At 35.4% G+C, this 21,876-nt stretch overlaps 2 protein-coding genes across 3 annotated transcripts; both read right to left on the bottom strand.

Annotated features, from left to right (window-relative positions):
- Positions 1–1,770: 1,770 nt before the first annotated feature.
- LOC131003073 (uncharacterized) lies at positions 1,771–4,010 on the bottom strand. The gene is made up of 5 exons (XM_057929547.1): positions 3,781–4,010; positions 3,370–3,499; positions 2,982–3,296; positions 2,775–2,882; positions 1,771–2,330 (listed from the first exon to the last, which is right to left on the bottom strand). The coding sequence occupies exons 1-5, from the start codon at positions 4,008–4,010 to the stop codon at positions 1,959–1,961; spliced, it is 1,155 nt and encodes a 384-aa protein (XP_057785530.1). The 3' UTR covers positions 1,771–1,958.
- Positions 4,011–16,383: 12,373 nt separating this feature from the next.
- On the bottom strand, positions 16,384–20,314 carry LOC131003071 (probable galactinol--sucrose galactosyltransferase 6). Of its 2 annotated transcripts, XM_057929544.1 has the most exons (5): positions 19,975–20,235; positions 18,543–19,838; positions 18,258–18,467; positions 18,032–18,166; positions 16,384–17,134 (listed from the first exon to the last, which is right to left on the bottom strand). In XM_057929544.1, the coding sequence occupies exons 2-5, from the start codon at positions 19,808–19,810 to the stop codon at positions 16,549–16,551; spliced, it is 2,199 nt and encodes a 732-aa protein (XP_057785527.1). In that variant the 5' UTR covers positions 19,811–19,838; positions 19,975–20,235; the 3' UTR covers positions 16,384–16,548. The 2 variants fall into 2 exon arrangements, with proteins under 2 accessions (XP_057785527.1, XP_057785526.1); XM_057929543.1 differs by having other exon boundaries at positions 18,543–20,314.
- Positions 20,315–21,876: the final 1,562 nt, after the last annotated feature.

Genomic DNA, 21,876 nt, shown 5'->3' with positions numbered 1-21,876 from the left:
ATTCAAATATATACTCATAGAGAAAAGGTGTTTCATTTGATAAAATACAATGCAAAAATTCTGAAAATTAATGAATTATTGTAGCTATATATATCAAATATTTGCATAGCTAGCTCACCAAAAAATTAAAAGGTATCGGTCCCATTATATGAATACACTAAGTGAGGACAACAAAGCAACTGTACAAAAATTATTATTAAAATAATTCCTCCATAATCATCACGAGCGTTAAAAGTGGAATACGAGAATCATAGCATGTTTAATTATTAGTATGATTTAATTTAATATAATTATTATAGGAAACATTAGAAAGAGAAAATGAAAAGAGCGAATGCAAATGGACGGGGTTGGCATGTGAGGTGGGACCCACAAAGTGAAAGATCCCCCGTTTTTGGCGGACTACGGTCTCTCTGTCTGTTAAGTTGGTGGCGGACACCCTTTTCATCTCTACGATGTATATACCAAATTTTCCAATAAAATATAGTATTTATTTTAATCTTGCCCTTACTTTTACACTTCAACATTTTCTTCTTTTCCATGCTTCATCGCCGTTACGGAGGATAGTTTGAAGAAGCAAAAAAATAAGGAAGAATCAACAATAATAAAAATTGATAGTATCAAAAGGTAAAAAGAAAGTTTAAAAATAAAAATAAAAGATGAGAGAAAATAATTTTTTAAAATTTTAACTTTTACATTTTAAATCAAATACTTACATAATTAAATACATCAAATTGAAGCTTTTATCGTGATCTTTAATTTGATATTTATATTAAATATTCGAATTTCACAATTTTAGAAAGAATTAAAACATAAAAATAAGAAGATAAAGAAAAAAGAAATAAAAAGAAAATATAATTTATAAATAAACCTTCAATTTTATTATAACTAGAAAATTGTCATTTAATTTTAAAATCAATTTGAAGTGCTTAATTAAAATATCCAGCTCGGTCCTTTGCTTCATCATCTGAATATGTTTAAATTTCACAATTGACATTTGACCATTAATTCTTAGCTACTTGAGATGGCTAGGGTGTTAGCTCACGTTCGCTTTATAAACAGATTAAGCAACATAGTATTATTTTTAAAATCATTTGAATTCGATTTGGAAATTTTATTGCGAGTTTTTCTTTAGATTTTAGGCAGTTCGAGCTAGATGAGATGGCTAGTACTGTAAAGTTTGTTAGGTAGACAAGTATTAAGTGGAAACTTAAAAAGGGTAATTAAGAGATGTTGTCAGATTGATAAATCAAGTCTCACTACAAAATTCGCGCAAAATAGCTACGGAAATTTCCGTAGCTAAAAACACTAATTCCGTAGCTAAACAGTTTTACCTACGGATCGGGAACGGATGTCGTCCGTAGGTATATCGCTCGTCGCTAAATTTTTAGCTACGGAAATACGATCCCTCGCTAACGTTAGCTACGGATTTAGCTACGGAAATATCCCTCGCTGGAATGTGTCGCCGTAATCGTCGTCTAACAGTCACCAACGGACTTAGCTACGGAAAAATCCGTAGCTAAATAGCTACGGAAAAATCCGTAGCTAGTCCGAATCAGGCGACAGGAGTTTCTTCACCGGCTATTTGGATTTAGCTACGGAAAAATCCGTAGCTAATCCGTAGCTAAGTTGCTAAAATTTTGTAATTTTTATTTTAATTTTTGTTTACCTAGATACAACCTGTTATTTACTCGATTTCTAGCAGAACTAACAACAATTAATATTATTTCAATATCCAACACACATACTCATTATCCCAAAATAATCAATATCAAAGTCATAAACCAAAATAGTCATAAATCAAGATAGTTTAGAAATCACGTATCTAACAAGTATTTCAAAACCAAACACCTAGAAATAGTAGTCACAAACCAAAATAGTTTAAAAATCACATATCTAACAAGTATTTCAAAACCAAGCACCTAGAGTTAGTCGATATCAAAATCAAAACACATGTATAATCATGGAACATGTGATGGTGGATTTGGATGGCTAATGGCGCTGCTTGATTGCCCTTGCAACTGCTTGATAATTTCCATTGCAACTTTAACATGTTCTTCTAATCGAGATGTCCTTTCTCGCTCCGCTTGAAGCTGCTCCTCTACATCTCCTAGGCGAGTGGCATACTGCTCTTTGTCAATGTCGGACATAGCTGAAGTACTACTCTCTCCCGATATATTGGTCTTCAAGGTCGATGCGAGACTACCTGTGCCAAACAATCTTTGCTTTTTATCTAAACCGCCTCCCAAGACATCTAGATATATCTTGTTCATATCCACGGGCGTATCAGGATTAGATTGGCCCATCTCTGCAGCAATTTCTTGTACCTCCACCTAATTGATAAAAAATGTTATATAAAACATATTAAAATATACACTATTAAAGACATATACTTGTTTCAACCAATCTACAACCAACAAATTTCATAAGCTACACTAAAATGATTAAAGTATTGCTAATTCACTAAATTTGATTCTTCCAAGGGATTCAAGATCTCTACTTATGTCTATCGGTGGATTCGACATGTAATCACTCTACTCTATCAAATCAAGGCTACCAAGCCATTTACACGAAAGGCTATGTTTGATAAGAAATAAGCTCCAAGAAAGATGAATAGCTCCATCTATTGATGTAAAAGATTTGCATCCTATCTACTAATGATTGAAGTCTTATAATTTAAGATAATGAATGGTGAGATTAAACAAGTTTGTAATGCTATTAATTCCATAAAAATGAGATAAAACTTCTTTCATATTAAAGAATTTTAAATAACTTACATCGATTCTTTCAGACTTCTTATCGGTGTAAGTCCCATCCTTCTTCACGTGTAAAGCTCGAAAAGAGTCATATATCACACTCGACACTGGGACTCCCTTCGTTGCAGCCTGTTTATGAAGATATAAACAAACATTTATATACGATAAATAATAATAATAATAATAATAATAATAATAATAATAATGATATTAACTTTAGGTACTCACCAACTCTTGAGCGATAACCTCAACAGATTTTGACCCACCCTTATGTTTGACAATCCCGGTGCCCGGTCCATCAGGTTCAGATAACCTGCATTGTCTTGCCTTTTCCGACTTTGCTTTGACACTTTCGGTATCCCAATATTCACAAAGGTCCTTCCATGCATCCTCGTCAATGTATCCAGGCATACCTCCTCCCTCAACTGCATCATCCCTCTTTAACTTCATGTTGTGCACGAAGTCGCTATACCTCATGGCTGCCCTTTGAGACCATTTTTTGTAGACTTGATTCTCAAACTTTTCAGGCCATGTGTACACTTTCTATAGAAAAATTACTCATTAATATTTATTAAAGATAAATGTAAAATAACATAAATCAATATATAACACTTACTTTGAATTCATCAAAGTAAAATTTTTTGATGCTGTTGGGAGTCAATTTCCAATTAAAGCCAGTTGGGTTCTTCACTTTCTTGAAAGATGTGGTAATCACACTAGACATCTTCTTGTGTGATCCTACCACCCTACAAAAATAAACAATTTAATTAATTCATGAGATATATTGGTAAACTATTCTTGCCTTTACATACAAAGGCAAAGCACAAAACCAAATTAAACAACAATGAAAAAAACTATGTTATCACAAGAAGCATAGCAGAACAACAAAGTATGTGTGGATATATAATGAGAAAAGCATAGCATCAACAACTGCTCAACACCATTTTCCATGATTTTGGTTATCTTCGTCTAAAAATATCAAAACTGCTTAAAGAATATTCAACAACGAATTATAAATACAACATACCCAGTACGTGATATTGGCATCGAGATCTTCCCATCAACCACTATATCTGACGTATGAGAGTTGGAAAATTCTACATCCTCGACGGAGTCCTCCACATGGACATCTGATGATGCTGGGTGTGCTGAGGATGCGCTACTAGCCCCACCACGTGCAACACTAGTACTACTGCTACCACCACCACGCGCAGCACCCGTACTGCCACGCCTAATGCAACGTCCTCTCATGGTCATATCTGAATGCAAAACAATAAGACAATTAATAAAAATGATATGAAAGTATCACCAATTAATATTGAAAGTATCACCAATTAATAAAAATGATATGAAAGAATCACCAATTATCATGATCGTCATCATTTTCCTTATCCGACAAGATTATATCTTCATCAGTATCATCTTCGGCCTCATCGATTTCTATCATACCACCAAGTGGATGAATTGGTGTCATGTCATCATCTACGGCAGTGTTTATAGAAAGTACCAATTCATCCTCTTGAAACGGTGGATCCAATGTTGAAGTAGATGCTCCATATGGGACTTCTACCTTAGATCTAGCTTTGATCGTACAAACTTCCCACCAATCCTTCCTAGATTGTTTCAAACTAGGATACGAGCAATAATATACTTGAAGGGCCTGGCTTGCTAGAACAAATGGTTCATATTTGTTGTACCTACGCAAGTGGTTTATAGAAACCAATTTGAAATTAGGATGCACCAATGTCCCAGTATGTGATGGATCAAACCACTCACACTTGAATAATGTCGTTTTTTTTATTGGTAGACCTGGATATTCCAACTCGCAAACCTCCAACAGACGCCCATAAAAATCAAGCTCGGTTTGGTCATACGTCTCACCCTTTATGCAAACACCACTGTTCATCAATAATTCCTTAGATTCTGAACAGAAGGGGTAGTAGAGCAGCTTCATAAATGAGCCAAGCAATTTAGGGTAAGAAAATGTTCTCCCCACCTTCATAAGACAAATGGAATCATCTCAAACACAGAATCAATAAGTTGCTTTTGCATTTTCAGAGACTACTCTATTTCTTATAGTGAAACACAATAAGATGAAATTATACAAAAATGGGTTGCTGGATTCTCGAAATAAAAGATACTAATAGCCTAACACTTGGAACAGGTGGTATACATATATCAAACAAGCATTCAGAATTGATGATGGGGAATATATGAAATGACAAAACCACCCTGCTATAAACAAAGCTTTCAATGAAGTAAACTGAACACGTAGTTTTTTGGGAAAGTCTATAACTCCAGCAAAGATACTCTCCTTAGCACAAAACATACACTCTCCAAGAAGCATTACTGGAATAATCTCTTGCTCAAACATGAATGAAAAAGAAACTACTTCAGAATTAAATGCAGTGACAACAATGGCTGCATGAGAATTCAACACCAGTGGAATGGTCTGCTATGGTGAGAGCTCGAGTGAGTTTAATTAGTGCTAGAAGCAGACTTTTCTAGAATGCATTCAACCAAATGAGGAGATGATTCCACAACTTTATATACTTTCAGATTTAAATCAAATAGCCGACTAAATAAGTACCAAAAACTACATAGAAATGATGATTGGTTTGATTTAATCCTTTTAGAACCCAATACTTGCTGAAACCGATCAAAACTGAAATACTGAAGCATTAAAATTGGAGATAATAAATTCAACCCCGAAAGTTAAAAAAAAAATGACCGACAATTTAGGTATCAAAAAATTGGAGATAATAGTGTGTTTACTCTTTAAAAACTTTCAAATAAGAAAAGCTCATTTTAGGAGAAATCAATCAAACAGATTAAGGTATCAAAAGTTTGCTGCATTGATAACGAAGCTTACCAATTGTTGCAGCTATGGAGTCGCGAGACGGGGTAGGGCTGGGCGAGGGCAGTGCAATCCCTAAATTGGGAGTATAATATCAAATAACAAAGCTTAGTTATTAACATCCCATAACCAGAAGAGAACCCCCTCAAATCGAAGAGAACTTACCAATCGACGGCGGCTGCGACGGTGAGCGTCCGAGCAAGGACGGTGGCGACGCCGGTGAGAGGACGGCGGTGGGAGAAATGGAAGACCAGTCGCGGCTGGAATAGTGAGAAAAAACTAGGTTTTAATTGGGCGAAAAAGCTTGACGTTAGATTTGAAAATATTTGGATTTAGCTACGGAAATTCCGTAGCTAGTAAGTCACGCTGATTTTGCTACGGATAGAATCCGTAGCTAAGGATAAAATTTCAGTTTAGCTACGGCTTTAGCTACGGTTATTCCGTAGCTAAGAATTTTTAATAAAATTACTATTTTTTTAAACTTTAGTGACGGATTATATCCGTAGCGAAAGAATTGCTACGGAAATCCGTTGTCAAATCCGTTGGAAAATTTAACAAAATATATCCGTCACGAATCCGTAGCGATTCCGTCACAGAATAGCTACGGAAATAAATCCGTAGCTAATTCCGTAGCTAAAATGAGCGTTTTTTTGTAGTGTCTAACTAAAAAAAAGATATACATTTAATAAATCTTAGTAATAAGGACAAAAGTATTTAATTATATATCTTATTAATTATTATAAAAAGTAAATATATATGAGTATATCCAATTACAATTGATAATATATTTCGGATTGGACTCTAATAATAACATATATATATTTATTTTGAAGTTACAAGAAGTATCTGAATACAATCAATTATATAATCCGTAAGTAGGCGGGACCTCAACATCACTCAACGGTGGAAAAACATCACCGCACGCAGGCGAGCTGCACGTAGGCGAGAACACCCTGCGTATGGGACCACAACACCAAACAATATAATACAACAACAATACATCACCACATAAAGTGAGAAAACATCACCGCCAAGCGAGATTAAACCCAAGACCTCTCACAAAAAAAAGTCTTTGAGTGCCTAAGCTTTGCTACTAGAGTAAGGCCTCATTGGCCTGATATTAACATATATTGATAAGCCCAATACCTCTTAATTTATGCCCACCCTAATTTAGTAAGATAAGAAAATGATAAACTCTAATTTTATTGATAAACCTAATACCTCTTAATTTAAAAAAGAGAACTCTAATTTAGTAAGACAAGTTTGATCGACACATCTAGGGGTGTAAATTCGGGTACTCGCGGGACAAAATCATCTGAAAACCCCACCCTTACCCGTCCCGCCTACATGCTGCAGGTACTCGAATACCCGCAGCGGGTATAAGGGTACCCTCATTTCCCGCAAATTCTTGATTGTTTTTAATTTTGAAGGTTTTTTATCCTGCTGGAGTGTATTTTGTCCCGCAATATGCGGATGCCCTCTTTACCAGCGGGTATTTTGTCCCTCATTTTAGAAAAAAATGAAAATATCCTATTTATTTCATCGATTATCCATAAAACCATTAACGAAGAGATAATAAATTAATTATTAATTAGAACAAAATTGAAAATATCCTTTCTATTTCATATTTCCTAAAAAATAATTAATAATTATAAAAATTATTTATTTAATTAAAAATTACATGCGGGTATGCGGGTACCCGCAGGTACCCCGAGGGTACCCGATACCCGCAATTTTTGGGAAAACAATACCCGCACCCGACCCTCTTCCTTGATTTTGCGGGTATCAGGTACCCGATACCCGCGTGGGTATCGGGACGGGTGAGGGTATACCCGATATCCGCAACCCGAATTTACACCCCTAGACACATCGCCATATTTCATTAAGCTAGCTACACTATTATTATTATTATTATTATTATTATTATTATTATTATTATTATTATTATTATTATTATTATTACTATTATTATTATTATTATTATTATTATTATTATTATTATTAGGGAAAATGTGCAGATAGACCCTTTAAGTGGTAGCCCTTATAGCGTATAACCCCATTACTCACTGTGTGTGCAACTAAACCCTCGAACTCAAAAAAACCGTGCAATTAAGCCCCTCTGACCAAACGGCGTTATCCACCGTTAGTCAACCATAATTTTTTTTTTATTTTTTAATTAAAATATGGGGTCCACTGGTAATCCTTCCTCAATCCCTGCCAGCATCATCGAATTCGAACCCCGTTGTCATTTCTACAACCACTACCATGATACTCAACACCAAATCAGCCGGCAACGCCCGCGTTTTCGAGCTCCGCCTCGACGGCCTCGGCCTCTCCGGCAAGATCATCCGAGGCTTCGAGAAGCTCCAGTCCCTCAAGCTGCTCTCCCTCTCCAACAACAACCTCACCGGCATCATCACCCCCGACCTCGCCCTTATTCCCAATCTCGAGCACCTCAACCTCAACCCCGACCACCCCCTCTTATTTTGGGGGTTTGGTGCTTGGAGGTCAAAGTGGAAGGGAGAGGATGACGGGATGTTTATTTTTTTCTCTCATTGATTTGAAAATACACCATCTTCAACTTCAATCTTTTTCTTATGAAATTAAAAAAAAAAACCCATATCATTAAAAATCTCAGTAGAGAAACAATTAGCTAAAATAAATAAATTTGAAGAAAAAGAGCTATGATTAATTGAAGTCAAAAGTGGGAGAAGTGGGGAAACGAAGCTCTCGAAAATCTTTGTGTTGACGTCGCTCTTCTTATTCAAAGCCGTAGTGCATCTGGAGGAGGTCGCCGGTGGAGGCGTCGACGATGATGGGGTTCCAGAGTCCTCCTTGTTGCGGAGGTACACCAAGAAGAGGCCACCCCTGACGGCAAATTTGCAGCCAATGCGGGGAACACTCATGGGGTGGCGACATAGTATTTGAACGACAAGGACGGAGGAAAAGCTTGAAGAACGGATTTACAATTAGAGAAAGTGAGATTTACAAGAGATAGAGAGAGACGGATTTACAGAGGAGAGAGAAAGAGAGATTGCTCAGTAATGGAAAGAACATGAGAGAGAGTATTATAAAATTAAAAAAAAAAGTTTGACTAACGGTGGATAACGCCGTTTGGTCAGAGGGGCTTAATTGCACGATTTTTTTTTATTTCGGGGATTTAGTTGCACATACAGTGAGTAAGGGGGTTATACGCTATAAGGGCTACCACTTAAAGGGCATATCTGCACCTTTTCCCTTATTATTATAGGCAGTAAAAAGCTATAATTTGAATTATATGAGGTATATATCTGCACCTTTTCCCTTATTATTATAGGCAGTAAAAAGCTATAATTTGAATTATATAAGGTGTATATATATATATATATATATATATATATATATATATAGGGTAGGGTTAACATAAAAACCCCTCTTAAGATGAAAACTAGGAACCAATTTAAAGCCATTGATTTAAATAAAATAGAGGGTTGAGATTAAACTACAGATGCACAATTTCGATTGCATAGATGCACAGTTTTAATTGCATAGATGCACAATTTCGATTTGCTTGAGTATTTTGCATTGTTGGTTTCAAATGCATAGATGCACAATTTCGAAAAGTGCATAGTAAAATATAATAGATGCACAGTTTCTTTTGTTGACTAAATCCTAACCATTAGATCTAATATTTAAAAGGTCAAGATTAGGTTCCTAGTTCTTATTTTAACAGAGGTTTTTATTAGAACCTCTTCCTATATATATATATATATATATGTATATATATATATATATCATCAAATAAATTACTCGCTCCATCCTATTACAAATGTACTCACACTTTTCATAATAGGATGTCACATTGCAAATGTCTCATTCCATTTTTGGCAATATATTCTCTCTCTATACCTAATATTTAAATAATTTTCACCAACTCACTTTATCTACTTTCTACACATTTGTTAATCATCGTGCTAAAAAATAACGAGATAAAGAGTGGGTGTGAATCTGTGTGTGTGAGAGAGATGTGACAGAGAGAGACGATGGGGATAGTCACCTACGCATCAGCCTCATCGGAAATCGAAGGTAGCAGCGACCGCCCACCCTAAGACCGTCGGCCTCGCCGGAGGAGATGCCGCAACGGCGAACATCGTGAGGAAGATGGGGGCTGCCCATTGTAGATAAAGAGAACAGGAGACGAGGGTTGTAGATAGGAGAGGGAGAGAGAGAGAGAGAGAGAGAGAGGTGAATTAATTGGTTAATTAAGAACAACAAGGGTCCACTTAATTTTGTTAATTAAGTACTTAAATTCCCTAATTTTTGCCAACAAAGGATATGCACCACTTTCGTTGGGACTGCCCAAAAAGGAATACGCACCACTTTCGTTTGGACGGAGGGAGTATAAGTTATTTTTATGTAATGTGTATATATTATATCATCTTTAATTTTGTCATTTATGTTTTTATTTGGACGAAATTAAAATTCAGGGCAAATTCCGGAATGACTAAAGTTTATGTATTTATATTACAACTTTATATAGTTGAAAAAATAGCAAAATTCACTAATAGTTTGTGGATTTATAGTCAATTAACGCCTCAAAAAAATATGTTGTTAAATGCAAATTAGTAAAAAAGTAATTAAAAGTTTCAAAAAACCTTTTCAAGACTAATAGAAAATTTGAAAGAAAAATATCTAGATATTGTGGTGGAAATTTTAAATAGATAATAATAATCATTAGATAAAAAGGTTTTGTCAATATCGTGGTCATTCATTTGATACGCCTCCAACTATAAGATGGTTTCATCTTCATTTTAATGCTACGATCTTTATTAGAGCTATTTTATATAATAATATAAGTAACTGGTAGAATTTTATTTTCTAAATATAATATTCTAAAAAATATATATGTTTTGCTATTTTAATTAAGTAGATAAGTAACTTATAGAACTTTATCATCTAAATATAATATTAAAAAAATATAATTTTTTTACTATTTTCATTAAGTATGTATTATTGTGCTGTAATTTAGTTTTTACAATTTTCAAATAATTTTATACTATTACAAATGACACGACCTCCTACCTACGGGATTAACTCTTTGAAGGGGATTGTTCTAGGCTTCAGTCTTTGTAATGTTCTTAATTATATCCCAATCGATCTCATTCATTGCATCTTCATATTTAATTCCAGTTAAGGTAATAAACAAATATGCCTTTGTTGTGTCCCACGGAGTATTTGAGGGATCAATATCCACATCCAATACAATGCTCATCAATCGTATATGAAAGCACTCGAGCGATTCCAGTTTCAACTTGCCCATCCATATCTAAATAGAAATGAAGATCAATATTTCTAACGAGCTCTATTTTCATATATAAATGAAAATCAAGTTGAATTAAAATGAAATTGTAAATGCACTTGATTTTCTCTAATATCTGTAAGCCTTTTAAAATCAAGTGAAGCCTTTGTTATTAAAGACCAAGCTATAAATAAATTCATTGACATTGATAATACCTGTTAAGAATAAGCAAGACCAAGCTATACATAAATTCATTGACATTGATAATACCTGTTAAGAATAAGCAAGCATATTAAGAACCTTATTTTGCAACTCAACCATGATTTAAAAGAAAAGTAAAATACCTCTAAATACAATTCATTGCCAAACAAATTGCAAAGTCAGAAACCAGAGCTATTATTATATTGCATATAGGTAGTATCTTTATACCACATAAATGTGGAAATATTCGAGATTTAGTGTATCACATTTGATGTCACACTTTTAATTTTATTTATTTTATGATATATATTTTTTTAATCCAATTTCAACTTTGTATGCTTTAGTTTAATTTTGTGATTATTAACTAAGATTTGCTCCATTTAATTAGGGTATATAATTTTTTTAATCATTTGATTTCATTTTTATTAGCTATTAATAGGTTGATAATTCAAAGTTATGGTGTGTGTGTATATATATATATACACACACACACAGGAAGATGTTCTAATAAAAACCTCTGTTAAAATGAGAACTAGGAACCTAATCTTGACATTTTAAATATTAGATCTAATGGTTAGAATTTAGTAAACAAAAGAAACTGTGCATCTATTATATTTTACTGTGCACTTAAAAAATATGCAATTTATGCAATTGAAACCAACAATGCAAAATACTCAAGCAAATCGAAACTGTGCATCTATGCAATCGAAATTGTGTATCTGTAGTTTAATCTCAGCCCTCTATTTTATTTAAATCAATGGCTTTAAATTGGTTCCTAGTTTTCATCTTAAAAGGGGGTATGTTAACCCTATCCCCCCCCCCCCACACACACACACACACATATATATATATATATATATATATATATATATATATATATATATATATATATAGGGAGAGGTTCAAGAAAGAACCATAAATAAAAAAAGACCGGAGAACCATTTTCAGTCATTCGATCATCAAGATCTACGGTGGATGCATCATCTTGTTGGATGAATGCAGATCCTGGGTTCGAATCCTGAAGGGAGCATTTTTTTTAAATTTTTTTAGTGCATTAATTTTAACAGCGGATGCATTAATTTTTACAGTGGATGTATTAGATTTGATGGTTCTCTCGTTCTCACAAATAATGTAGTTCTCTCTAGAACCACACCCTATATATATATATATATATATAGAGGAGAGATCAAATGAAAACATTCATTTATGTGTTAACTAGGAACCAATCTGAGCCCTTCATTTTAAAAAATCTATGGAGAAGATTAATTGATAATAATTAATGTTTAAGACTTAATATCTAATTAAATGTTTCCTACGCATTTTTTGTGGGATCTTTCAAATCAATTAACCGCGTCCCTTATTTAGTGGGATCATTTTAGTTTTAATTGTGTAAAATTATTTTAATATTTATCTATTTCTCTCTCTCTCTCTATATTTATTATTTTTATTTTCAAAATATTAGAGAGTTGTCGGCGACTCGGTATTATATTTTGGACGAGATTGACTTTTAATAAATTTGGTTAAAATGCTTTTTATGGTTAGTTAGGTGCTTATTTTAACATAATTAAGTGCTTATTTAAGTGTATTCTGATTGTGGTCATGTGCTAATTAATTAAAAAGGTTAATAATTAAGATCAACAGAAGACGAAAATATTTAGCACTTAATTTTGATGTAATTAGCAATTAAAATTATTTCTCTCTCTCTCTCTCTATATTTATTATTTTTATTTTCAAAATATTAGAGAGTTGTCGGTATTACATTTTGGACGAGATTGACTTTTAATAAATTTGGTTAAAATACTTTTTATGGTTAGTTAGGTGCTTATTTTAACATAATAAAGTGCTTATTTAAGTGTATTCTGATTGTGGTCATGTGCTAATTAATTAAACTCTTGTAATTAATTAAAAAGGTTAATAATTAAAATCAACAGAAGACGAAAATATTTAGCACTTAATTTTGATGTAATTAGCAATTACAATTAAGGCAATTAGCACTTATATTAGATGCTAGCAATAACCAACTTAAAATATTTCGACAAATACCAACTTAAAAATTCATTACGTATAACAAATAAAATTATTTTGTTGATCATCACTAACTTAAAAATGTGATCTTAAAATTCACTACTTTAATTTTATCCAAATATTTACACATGCAATACCAACATTTTAATAAAGTCCCAAGTGCGTGAATATTGTAGACAGCAAATGGGGGTTGCCTTAGCATTATCATTATTATTTTCTCTATTTAATGAATTAAAAAAAAAAATCTGCTCATTCTTGAGAGATAGAGTGCAGAAATGCCTGCATAACCATAGAAGAACATATTTGATTTACATAAATAAGATATTATAAATTTACAAATGTTATTAATTAAAATCAAGATAATTATAACTTATTTAGTATTGAATTGTGAGGAAATAAGCAATTAGAAATAAGGTAATTAGCAATAACCAAATGAATGTATTTGTATTTGGGAAGTATTAATTTGTAACAGCAAATGAAATGCTTAATTATACTAAATCATGTTGAATTCGTATATATTGCATGTTAAAATCATGCAAGGATTAGTTTGTATTGAATATTAAATGATTTACGTGAATCCTATATAAAATCTCATGGCTAAATTTGAAAGATTTGATTTGCTAAAATCAAATCCTTATTAAGATTAACTTGTTGACCGATTTTTAGCAATTAAAAAACAAAAAATCCAAGCCATTTACTATTTAATCTGTACCGTTCAATTAATGAAGATCAATGATCTAAAATGGTTCCTAGTTAACACATAAGGGTTGGTTTCTATTATAACCCATCCCTATATATAATTTTTAATTTTATGAAATAAAAATTAAGTATAATTTATCGTATTATAATAAATTTTATTTTTATCAAAATATTATTAAAATAATAAATAGTGGGAACATAACATAAAATTATGGAACACTGGATCTCATCTCGAAAATATACTACACCGCATGTAGACGGGGCCTCTATACCACACAAAGGGCGGGAAATATAATATAATGAGCTATTTTTATCGTTGTGCTTTAACAGCAAGTTTAAGTTAATATCGTTTTTTTTTTTCGAAGAAGAAGAAAGTTAATATACGTGGTCCGTTTTTATGTAATCTTCTACCACGTTGGAAATTCAATTTACATAATATAGCATTTTCGAAATATATTTTTGAACGTGTTGGAATAAAATATTAATTTCCTTGCTTGCACCAAAATGTTAATTTCCTTTATCGATTGGAAAATGATTTAAAAGTGGGCTGAAGGTGGGCCTCAAAAACGAACTAAAGCTAGTGATGGATTGGCCATAGAAATAAACACACACGCTGTTTATTTTAAAACTCCAGTACACTACAGGACCTCAAAATTGGGCCCAAAGAAAACTTATTTTAAACCAATTATGTTTCTTTTCAATTCACTCTTCAAATCAAAGTTTGGCTTTTATGTTTCTTAAACACATTAACAAAAGTTTGGCTCTATCTTGAATCAAGAAATTTGGTGTGGGCAAAGTGGAAGTTGAAACGAACAGCAAGATTCACTCTTCAATTGGGATACATTAACAAAGTGTATATTCTTCAATTGAAAATGTATCTTCAAATTCACTCTTCAATTAACATTTTATGTGGACAAAGTTGGATACATTAACAAAAGTTTGGCTCTATCTTCAATTCACTCTTCAAATGCAAACGAATATATTCTTTGCATTCCAACCTACAGAGGGTGAAATTTGAACTACATCTTCTAGTTTTGAAATCAGAATCCTCCTCTATGATCGCCACATAAAGAAAACAAAATCTATAGTCGATTATTTGTTTATAGAAGTATAAACAAAGCTTATCGACAACTAAATTTATAATCGATTATTTGTTTATGAAAGTATTAGCAGAAAGTACGTACATTGTACGTGTTATTGATCGTTAGCCTAATTAAAATACATTATTTTTTTAGCAGAGCGTGTGCGCATTGCACACAATCGGTGAACTTAACATTAATAAATTATTAGAGTTGTAGTAAATTTCACAAGATATAGTAATTAACTAATATAAAAAAATATGCAAAATTATTCTTTTTATGGTTAATATAAAGTCAAAGATAGATTTTAAATGTATATTTAGTGAATTAATATATAGTTATAGTATTTTTTTTTTTGATGTAATTCTTCTTCTTTTAGTTGAAAAGTGAAGCGAAACAACAAATATATTTATTCTTTTGGCAATCGAAAAGTTCCATGTGGCAAAATTGTTGATGAGAAAATGACACAATATTGGAACACACCAAACGTTATCGTTTATAATTAAATATGTATTTCAAATTCAACAAGCGATTTTAGGTACCATCGATGATGGTCTCAACACTTTTATGCATGCGCTGCAGAGTGGGCTGGGGAGCTCTCTTTATTGATGATACCTCCTCAGAAATTTGTTGCTGCGATATGAATCATTTTCTGACAAGTTCGACGATGCTCTTGAAATATGCTCCTTTCTTGAACTAACGTGAACTACCCTCAATCTGCCCCAATTCCTCACAAACTAATAATTTATGTGTTTGAAACCCATATTTAGTTATACACAATAACGTTTTGGTGCGTTTTCATATTGTGTCCTTTTTTTCCCTTGTCGATTTGGCCATACTCGAATTTCCTTTGATTTGGGAAAAAAAAAATTATATGTGTAAAATCAGAAAAATTAAAAAATATATTCTTATTCAGGAAACAAAAAAGTTCCTGAACAATTTTTTTTAAAAAAACCCTAACTTGATGCATTTAGAGGTAAATTACCATTTATTTTAATCAAGGGATCCACAAAATAAACCATTATTTGAAGATTCTAAGAGCACCCGCAACGCGGGTACTCGAGTGGCTCCTCGAGGAGACGGAGATCGAGGAGGGCGATGCGGGGGGAGCTCCTCGAGGACTACCTGAGTTATCGGGTATGCTCGATAGGGGAGAATGGATGGCGCGTGCAATGCACGCGCCCAATTAAAAAAAAAGGAAAAATTGGAAAATTCGAATTTTATTCGAATTTTTATGTATTTTTTTTTTATGTTTTAAGTAATTTTAAAATTTATGTTTAATCCAGTATTTAACTATTACAAAAATATGCTATTTAAATTATGCAATAAAATTTAAATGAAAAACATAAAATCAAAACTAATATTATCAAGTAGGCAATCAAGGAACCCCAATGCAGCACTACCTACTCAATAACACAAACACTATCAATTAGGCTATCAAGGAGCCCCCAATGCGGATGCTATAAGAGAGGGAGAGAAAATGAGGTGTGGTTGGTAGAAAGTCTATTTTATTAGACAATAAAAGAGAGAATAACCAATGGGATATCCATTCCCTATTACATCATTATCCAAGTCTACAGCCAATGGAAGCAGGCATCTAGAACAAAGCCACTCAAAATGCAACATTCCTCGCCTCTATAGCCTAGAAATACAAATTCATAACTCAATCTCAACACAGTGAACTTTGTCAACAGGCATCTCAGCCAACTCGAAGCTCAGCAACCCAGACGCGGCCTCATATTCGAACTCAACCGCATCCGATCCCACCCTGCACTTGCTGGGCTTCGCCGAAGAGTATGCGCCGAAGCGCCCGCAGCCTTTCACCTCCATGGACACGCCGGCCGCCTCGTATTTCAACCCCTCCAACGCTCCGCCGCCGTTGAACATGTCGATGAGGCCTAGCGGGGCGAAGGAGGCGGCGGAGGAGAGTGTCTTAATCGGCGTGACTGTGAAGACCTCGTGGTCGAGCACCTTGAGCGACACCGGCAAGACCACGCTGTCGGCCACAGTGAGAAGCGTGGCGCTGCGCTGAGCGTAGACGGCTACTTTGCCGTCCCAATCGGCGTCGACGGCGGCCTCTGCTATGAGGTGGACGTCGCTGCCTCTAACGTACCCTGTTATAGCCTCCGAGTTTGTCTTGTGGAATGTGTTCTTCCTCTCCTCGCTGTTCCACGCCGCACCTTGGCAGTTGTACACTCCCACCACTCCGCTGTACTTGTTCATGTTCCATATCTTCAACAAGCTGCATCCAATTTACTATTCATCATTCACAATCATACATATCCAGACCTACTTGCTCTTAAGAGCAACTCCACTCCGCGGTGCGAAGGGAGTGTCGATCCGTGGCTTAAGAAGGGTGGCTGCATTGGAGACGCGGCCTGATGCGAGGCCGTGTCGTAGCGGCAACCCAGGGCGAAGGGCATAAATGTGTGGGGCGTCCGGACGACGCGCCCAATTAAAAAAAAAAAAAAATCGAAATTCATTATTTAAATTTAAAAAAATTCAAAATTCATTATTTAAAAATTTGAAATTTATTATTTAATTATGTTTTTAATTTTATTTTAATTATTGTAATGTTTAATTTTATTTTTAATGAAATTGAAAATTTAAAAATAAAAGTGTAGAAATATGAGTTTTATGGAAATGGAGATTTAAGACACCCTCTAAGCACCAATGCATTCGAGAGGGGTGTGTCTTAGGTGGGGACCACAATTTAAGACACCATGCATTGAAGATACTCTAATTTTTTGTCCACAAATCAAAGCCCTATTCTCTTTTTTGTATTTTTGTTGCTCTTCTTATTTTCCTATATTTACTATCATTTGTCACTAATGGACCCACCTTAAAACACCTTTATCATTTTTATATTTTATATTTACTACACTTTATCACTAGTGGACCCACCCATAACACCTTTATCACTTTAGTCAACTATCTTTATCACTTTAGTCAACTACCCTTATATTTCATCCACATCACATTTTTCAGCTTTCTTAATCTCCGTGCTCACACCAAAGTGGGGCTTTAAATTGTGGACGGAGGAAGTATATAGTAATTCATTATTTTAAAGAATATTAATTATTAATATATTCAACACTACTTGAACTAATGGGATTGATGATTTGAAGTGGTGACTGACCTAACGCCGTCGCGGGCGGGGTCGGAGAAGAGGCAGTCCTTGGTGGGGCGGCCAGGGAGGCGGGCGCGGAGGATGGTGCCGTCGGGCAAAACGAGCTTCCTTAGAAGATCAAAGTTGTGCTTCCCAGGCGCATCACTGTTACAATTTGGAAGCTTCTTAATTAGCCACTCGTTGAAGATATGGTCATATGGTATGCAATGCAAGAATTGATTGATTGCTGAATTACCTGACATAGACAGGCCCGCCGCTTATAGCTCTGGCGGAGCCGTGGTACTCGGCCGCCGGGTGGAGAGAGTGGAACATGTCCCAGTCCGTGAGCATCACCTCGCCGAGGAAGACGCTGTTGTAGGCCACGGCGGCGATGTGGATGGTGTGCGACACCGGATCTCGCGGGTAGAAATCATCGGACGCTCTCACTATACTAGTCTGCTTTGAGCTGCAATTTCCATGAGCATCAGCATCAGCAGCAGTAGATATAATAAGAAAAAGAAAAGAAAAGAAAAGAATATACCAGTAAAGCGATTCGAGGTTGTGGCTCATGCAGGCAATGCATCCATTATCAGGGAAATTGCGGGCGACGGAGGCGTCGAGTGCTTGATGATACTGCTTGGTGATCTCGACGCGGCCTCCGAGGCCGGCGCCGAGCGTCTCGAGAATGCACTGAGCGTCAACTTTGACGCCGTCAATCCCGGCAGCGCTCAAGTAGCTGTGGAGCTCGTTGTAGAACCTGTAAACATTTTTGGGATTGACGAGGCCTAGTCCTTCAATGGCGATGGCGTCGGTCTTCCAGCCAGGCTCGTTCTCCATGACGCCCTTGCACAGCTTGGGATACTGCATCGCGGGATCGTAGTGCTCCATCTCCTTCACGCCGGGCCTCACCCCGCCCCAGTACCCCGTGATGGCGTGCCACACGTACACGTATTTCAGCTCGTGCTTCTCCTTGGCGATCTTCACGATGCTCTTGATCCCCGCCGCCGGATCCTGCTTTTGGAATTTCTCGTTTTCCTTGATCCCGGTCAGCCGCTGCAGCTTCGGCGCGCCCAGCTCCCTTTCCTTCTCCTTCTCCTTCTCCTTGTCTGGCTGGTCGGATTCCGTGGACTGCCAGCCGTCGTCGATGATGACGAACTTGGGCGGGGCGCCGCCGGCCTTGAGGCTCTCGAGGCCGGCCTCCACGCCCTCCTGAGTGACCTCCTGGTAGAAGGCGTCCCACGTGCACCAGCCGAAGTAGTCCACGATGCCGGGGAGCTTCTTCTCGGTGCGCAGCTTGAAGGTCCCGAGTTGCAGCTTGACGGCGTTGATGGCCTCGTGTATGGTGGCGAAGGGGTCGGTGCCGGAGCCGATGTAGACGGCGTGGGTGAAGGAGGAGGCGGTGGCGTCGGCGTCGCCGCTCTCGATGCAGAGGTCGAGGTTGTCGGCGGGGCCGCCCTGGAGACAGGCCTTGAAGGGGCCGTCGATGAGGGGGAGGAAGACGGTGTAGACGTCGTTGGACTCCACCAGGAGGAACTGCGTCTCCAGAGGGATGTCGCGCCCGCGCGAGCCCATCCGCTGCGCCATCCACCACAGCTTGAACCGGAAGCACGCAAGGAACCGCACGTCGCGGATCGTACCCAGCGAGATCACGTGTCGGCTGCTCGCCTCCTCGAACACCGCCCCCAGGAACACCCCCTCCGCCGCCTCGCTCGACGTCGCCACCACATTCTCCGGCACGTCCTTCAGGATCGTCCGCTCCTTCACCACCAGCTTCCTCTCCGCGATCCGAACAGCCGGCGTGATCGTCATCGTTTAATTACTTCTCCTCTCCGATGATCTGAAATCAAATTAATTTTCCTCAGAAATGGAAACACAAGCTCAGATCAAGTTTCGCAGTATGATTTCAACCTAATCACAAAACTGAAAAATTAAGCTATATACAAGAAACTAATGAGGAGAACGTATATACATACAGCTTCAAAGTAACAGAAACGGCAAATGAAAATGAAGGAAATGAAAAACTCGAGGAAGGAATGCAGAAGAAGAGCGGAGAAGGAGGGGTATTTATAGTAGCGAGTGTGAGCTCCGATGTCCATTGCAGCAGATGATGATGATTGTTCTGGTGTGGAATGCACCTGCTACTTTTCTTTTTTTCTTTTTTTCTTTTTCCCCTTCTTTTTGTTATGATTTTCTTGTTAGGATTGGTGGAAGAGTTAAATCCAACGGTAGAAATTAGGATTCTGCATCGATTTGTTCGATATCCTAACCGTCAAACGCCTTGCCACGTCAGATCCACGCACATGACACAATTTTTTACCTACCCAATTTCTCACCGTCATGGAGTAACAAGTTTCCCGTGTTCCACAATTTTATCACATGAGATCCTCTGTCCATTATTTTGTATGTACCATCGTGTACCACTATTAATTTATTTATTCTATAATTATTTTTTACAAATATAAAAAATATTATTATATTATAAACTCTAATTAGTATTTATCACTAAAAATTGAAATTTTAAAAAATTATATACCCTAACTTTGAATTAATGAACCCAAATAATCAATTAGTAATTCAAATAAATATAAAAAAATAATTATAAACTCTAATTGGATGAGTGAACTCATGTTAATTATCTTTTTATAGTATTAAAGCATAATAAATTAAAATTAAAGAAAATATAAAAAAATTATAATAAATTAAGAGTGGTACACGATGGTACACACAAAATAGTGGGACAGAGGATCTCATTTGCAATTTTATGTGTGTCACTGTGTCCCATGCTTGTATCTATTATTTTAAAAATATTTTTATAAAATTAAAATTTATTATAATACTATGAATTATATTTAATTTTTATTTCAAAAAATTAAATTTTTAAAAAAGTATATGCCATGACTTTGAATTTATCAACCTATTAGGATGTGTTATCTTTGGTTGTAAATTTATCATGGGAAAATGAAGGATAAACAAAATTTCACCCTTTAAATCCTTCATTTCTTTTCCCAAATTTCCTACTTGACCCTTACTCATTCCTCATTTACACTACAAAGGAAGGATAAATTTCACCCTTTAAATCCTTCATTTTTTGGAGGGATAATATTATCCCTCCTTTGTAGTGTAAATGAGGACGTAAGGGTCAAGTAGGAAATGTGGGAAAGAAATGAAGAATTTAAAGGGTGAAATTTTATTTATCCTTCATTTTCCCATGATAAATTTACAACCAAAGAGGACGCACCCTTATTAGTTTTTTTTTTTTTTTGAGGGAACACCCTTATTAGTTAATAAAAGTGAAATTAAATGATAAAAAATAATTATATACCCTAGATTGATGGAATAAACCTTAGTTAATAATCATAAAATTAAACTAAAGCATATAAAGTTGAAATTGAAGAAAATATATATAAGAAATTAAATAAAATTGAAAATGGGACACAAATTAAGACATAAAGTATGGTACACTGAATCTCAATAGCACAACTTATTTTAGTTTTCTTGATCCCTTGTATGTTTGTTGACGAAGATTTTGCCTGCCCATGTCATGGATTGCAATCTATTTTTTTCTTTTTTCTTTTCAACTTAGTTTGCACTAGAGATTATGATATTCGTTAGATTAGTTTAGGTATTATTTTCTATGAAAAGTATTATTCACAACAATTGCAAGGAAGTTCATTTGTGCTAAAATATAAAAGAAAAAACATGAATGAAAAAGAACGATGTGGTCCAAATAAAAGCATTAAGGTGCAAATAGTGTGATTAAAAATACAATATGATAAAGTTAACTCAATTATAAGAATAAGGGGTGGAATGGAATGGACCCAACTCTACCTTTTCATTTAAGAAATTGACTGCCATAATTGTAAATTGACTTACAA

Source organism: Salvia miltiorrhiza, unplaced genomic scaffold (genome assembly GCF_028751815.1).
Source record: "Salvia miltiorrhiza cultivar Shanhuang (shh) unplaced genomic scaffold, IMPLAD_Smil_shh fragScaff_scaffold_66:::fragment_1, whole genome shotgun sequence".
In the NCBI taxonomy this organism is placed as follows: Eukaryota; Viridiplantae; Streptophyta; class Magnoliopsida; order Lamiales; family Lamiaceae; genus Salvia; species Salvia miltiorrhiza.
Note: the sequence above shows the minus strand (reverse complement) of the source record. Positions and strands in the feature narration are given on the sequence as shown.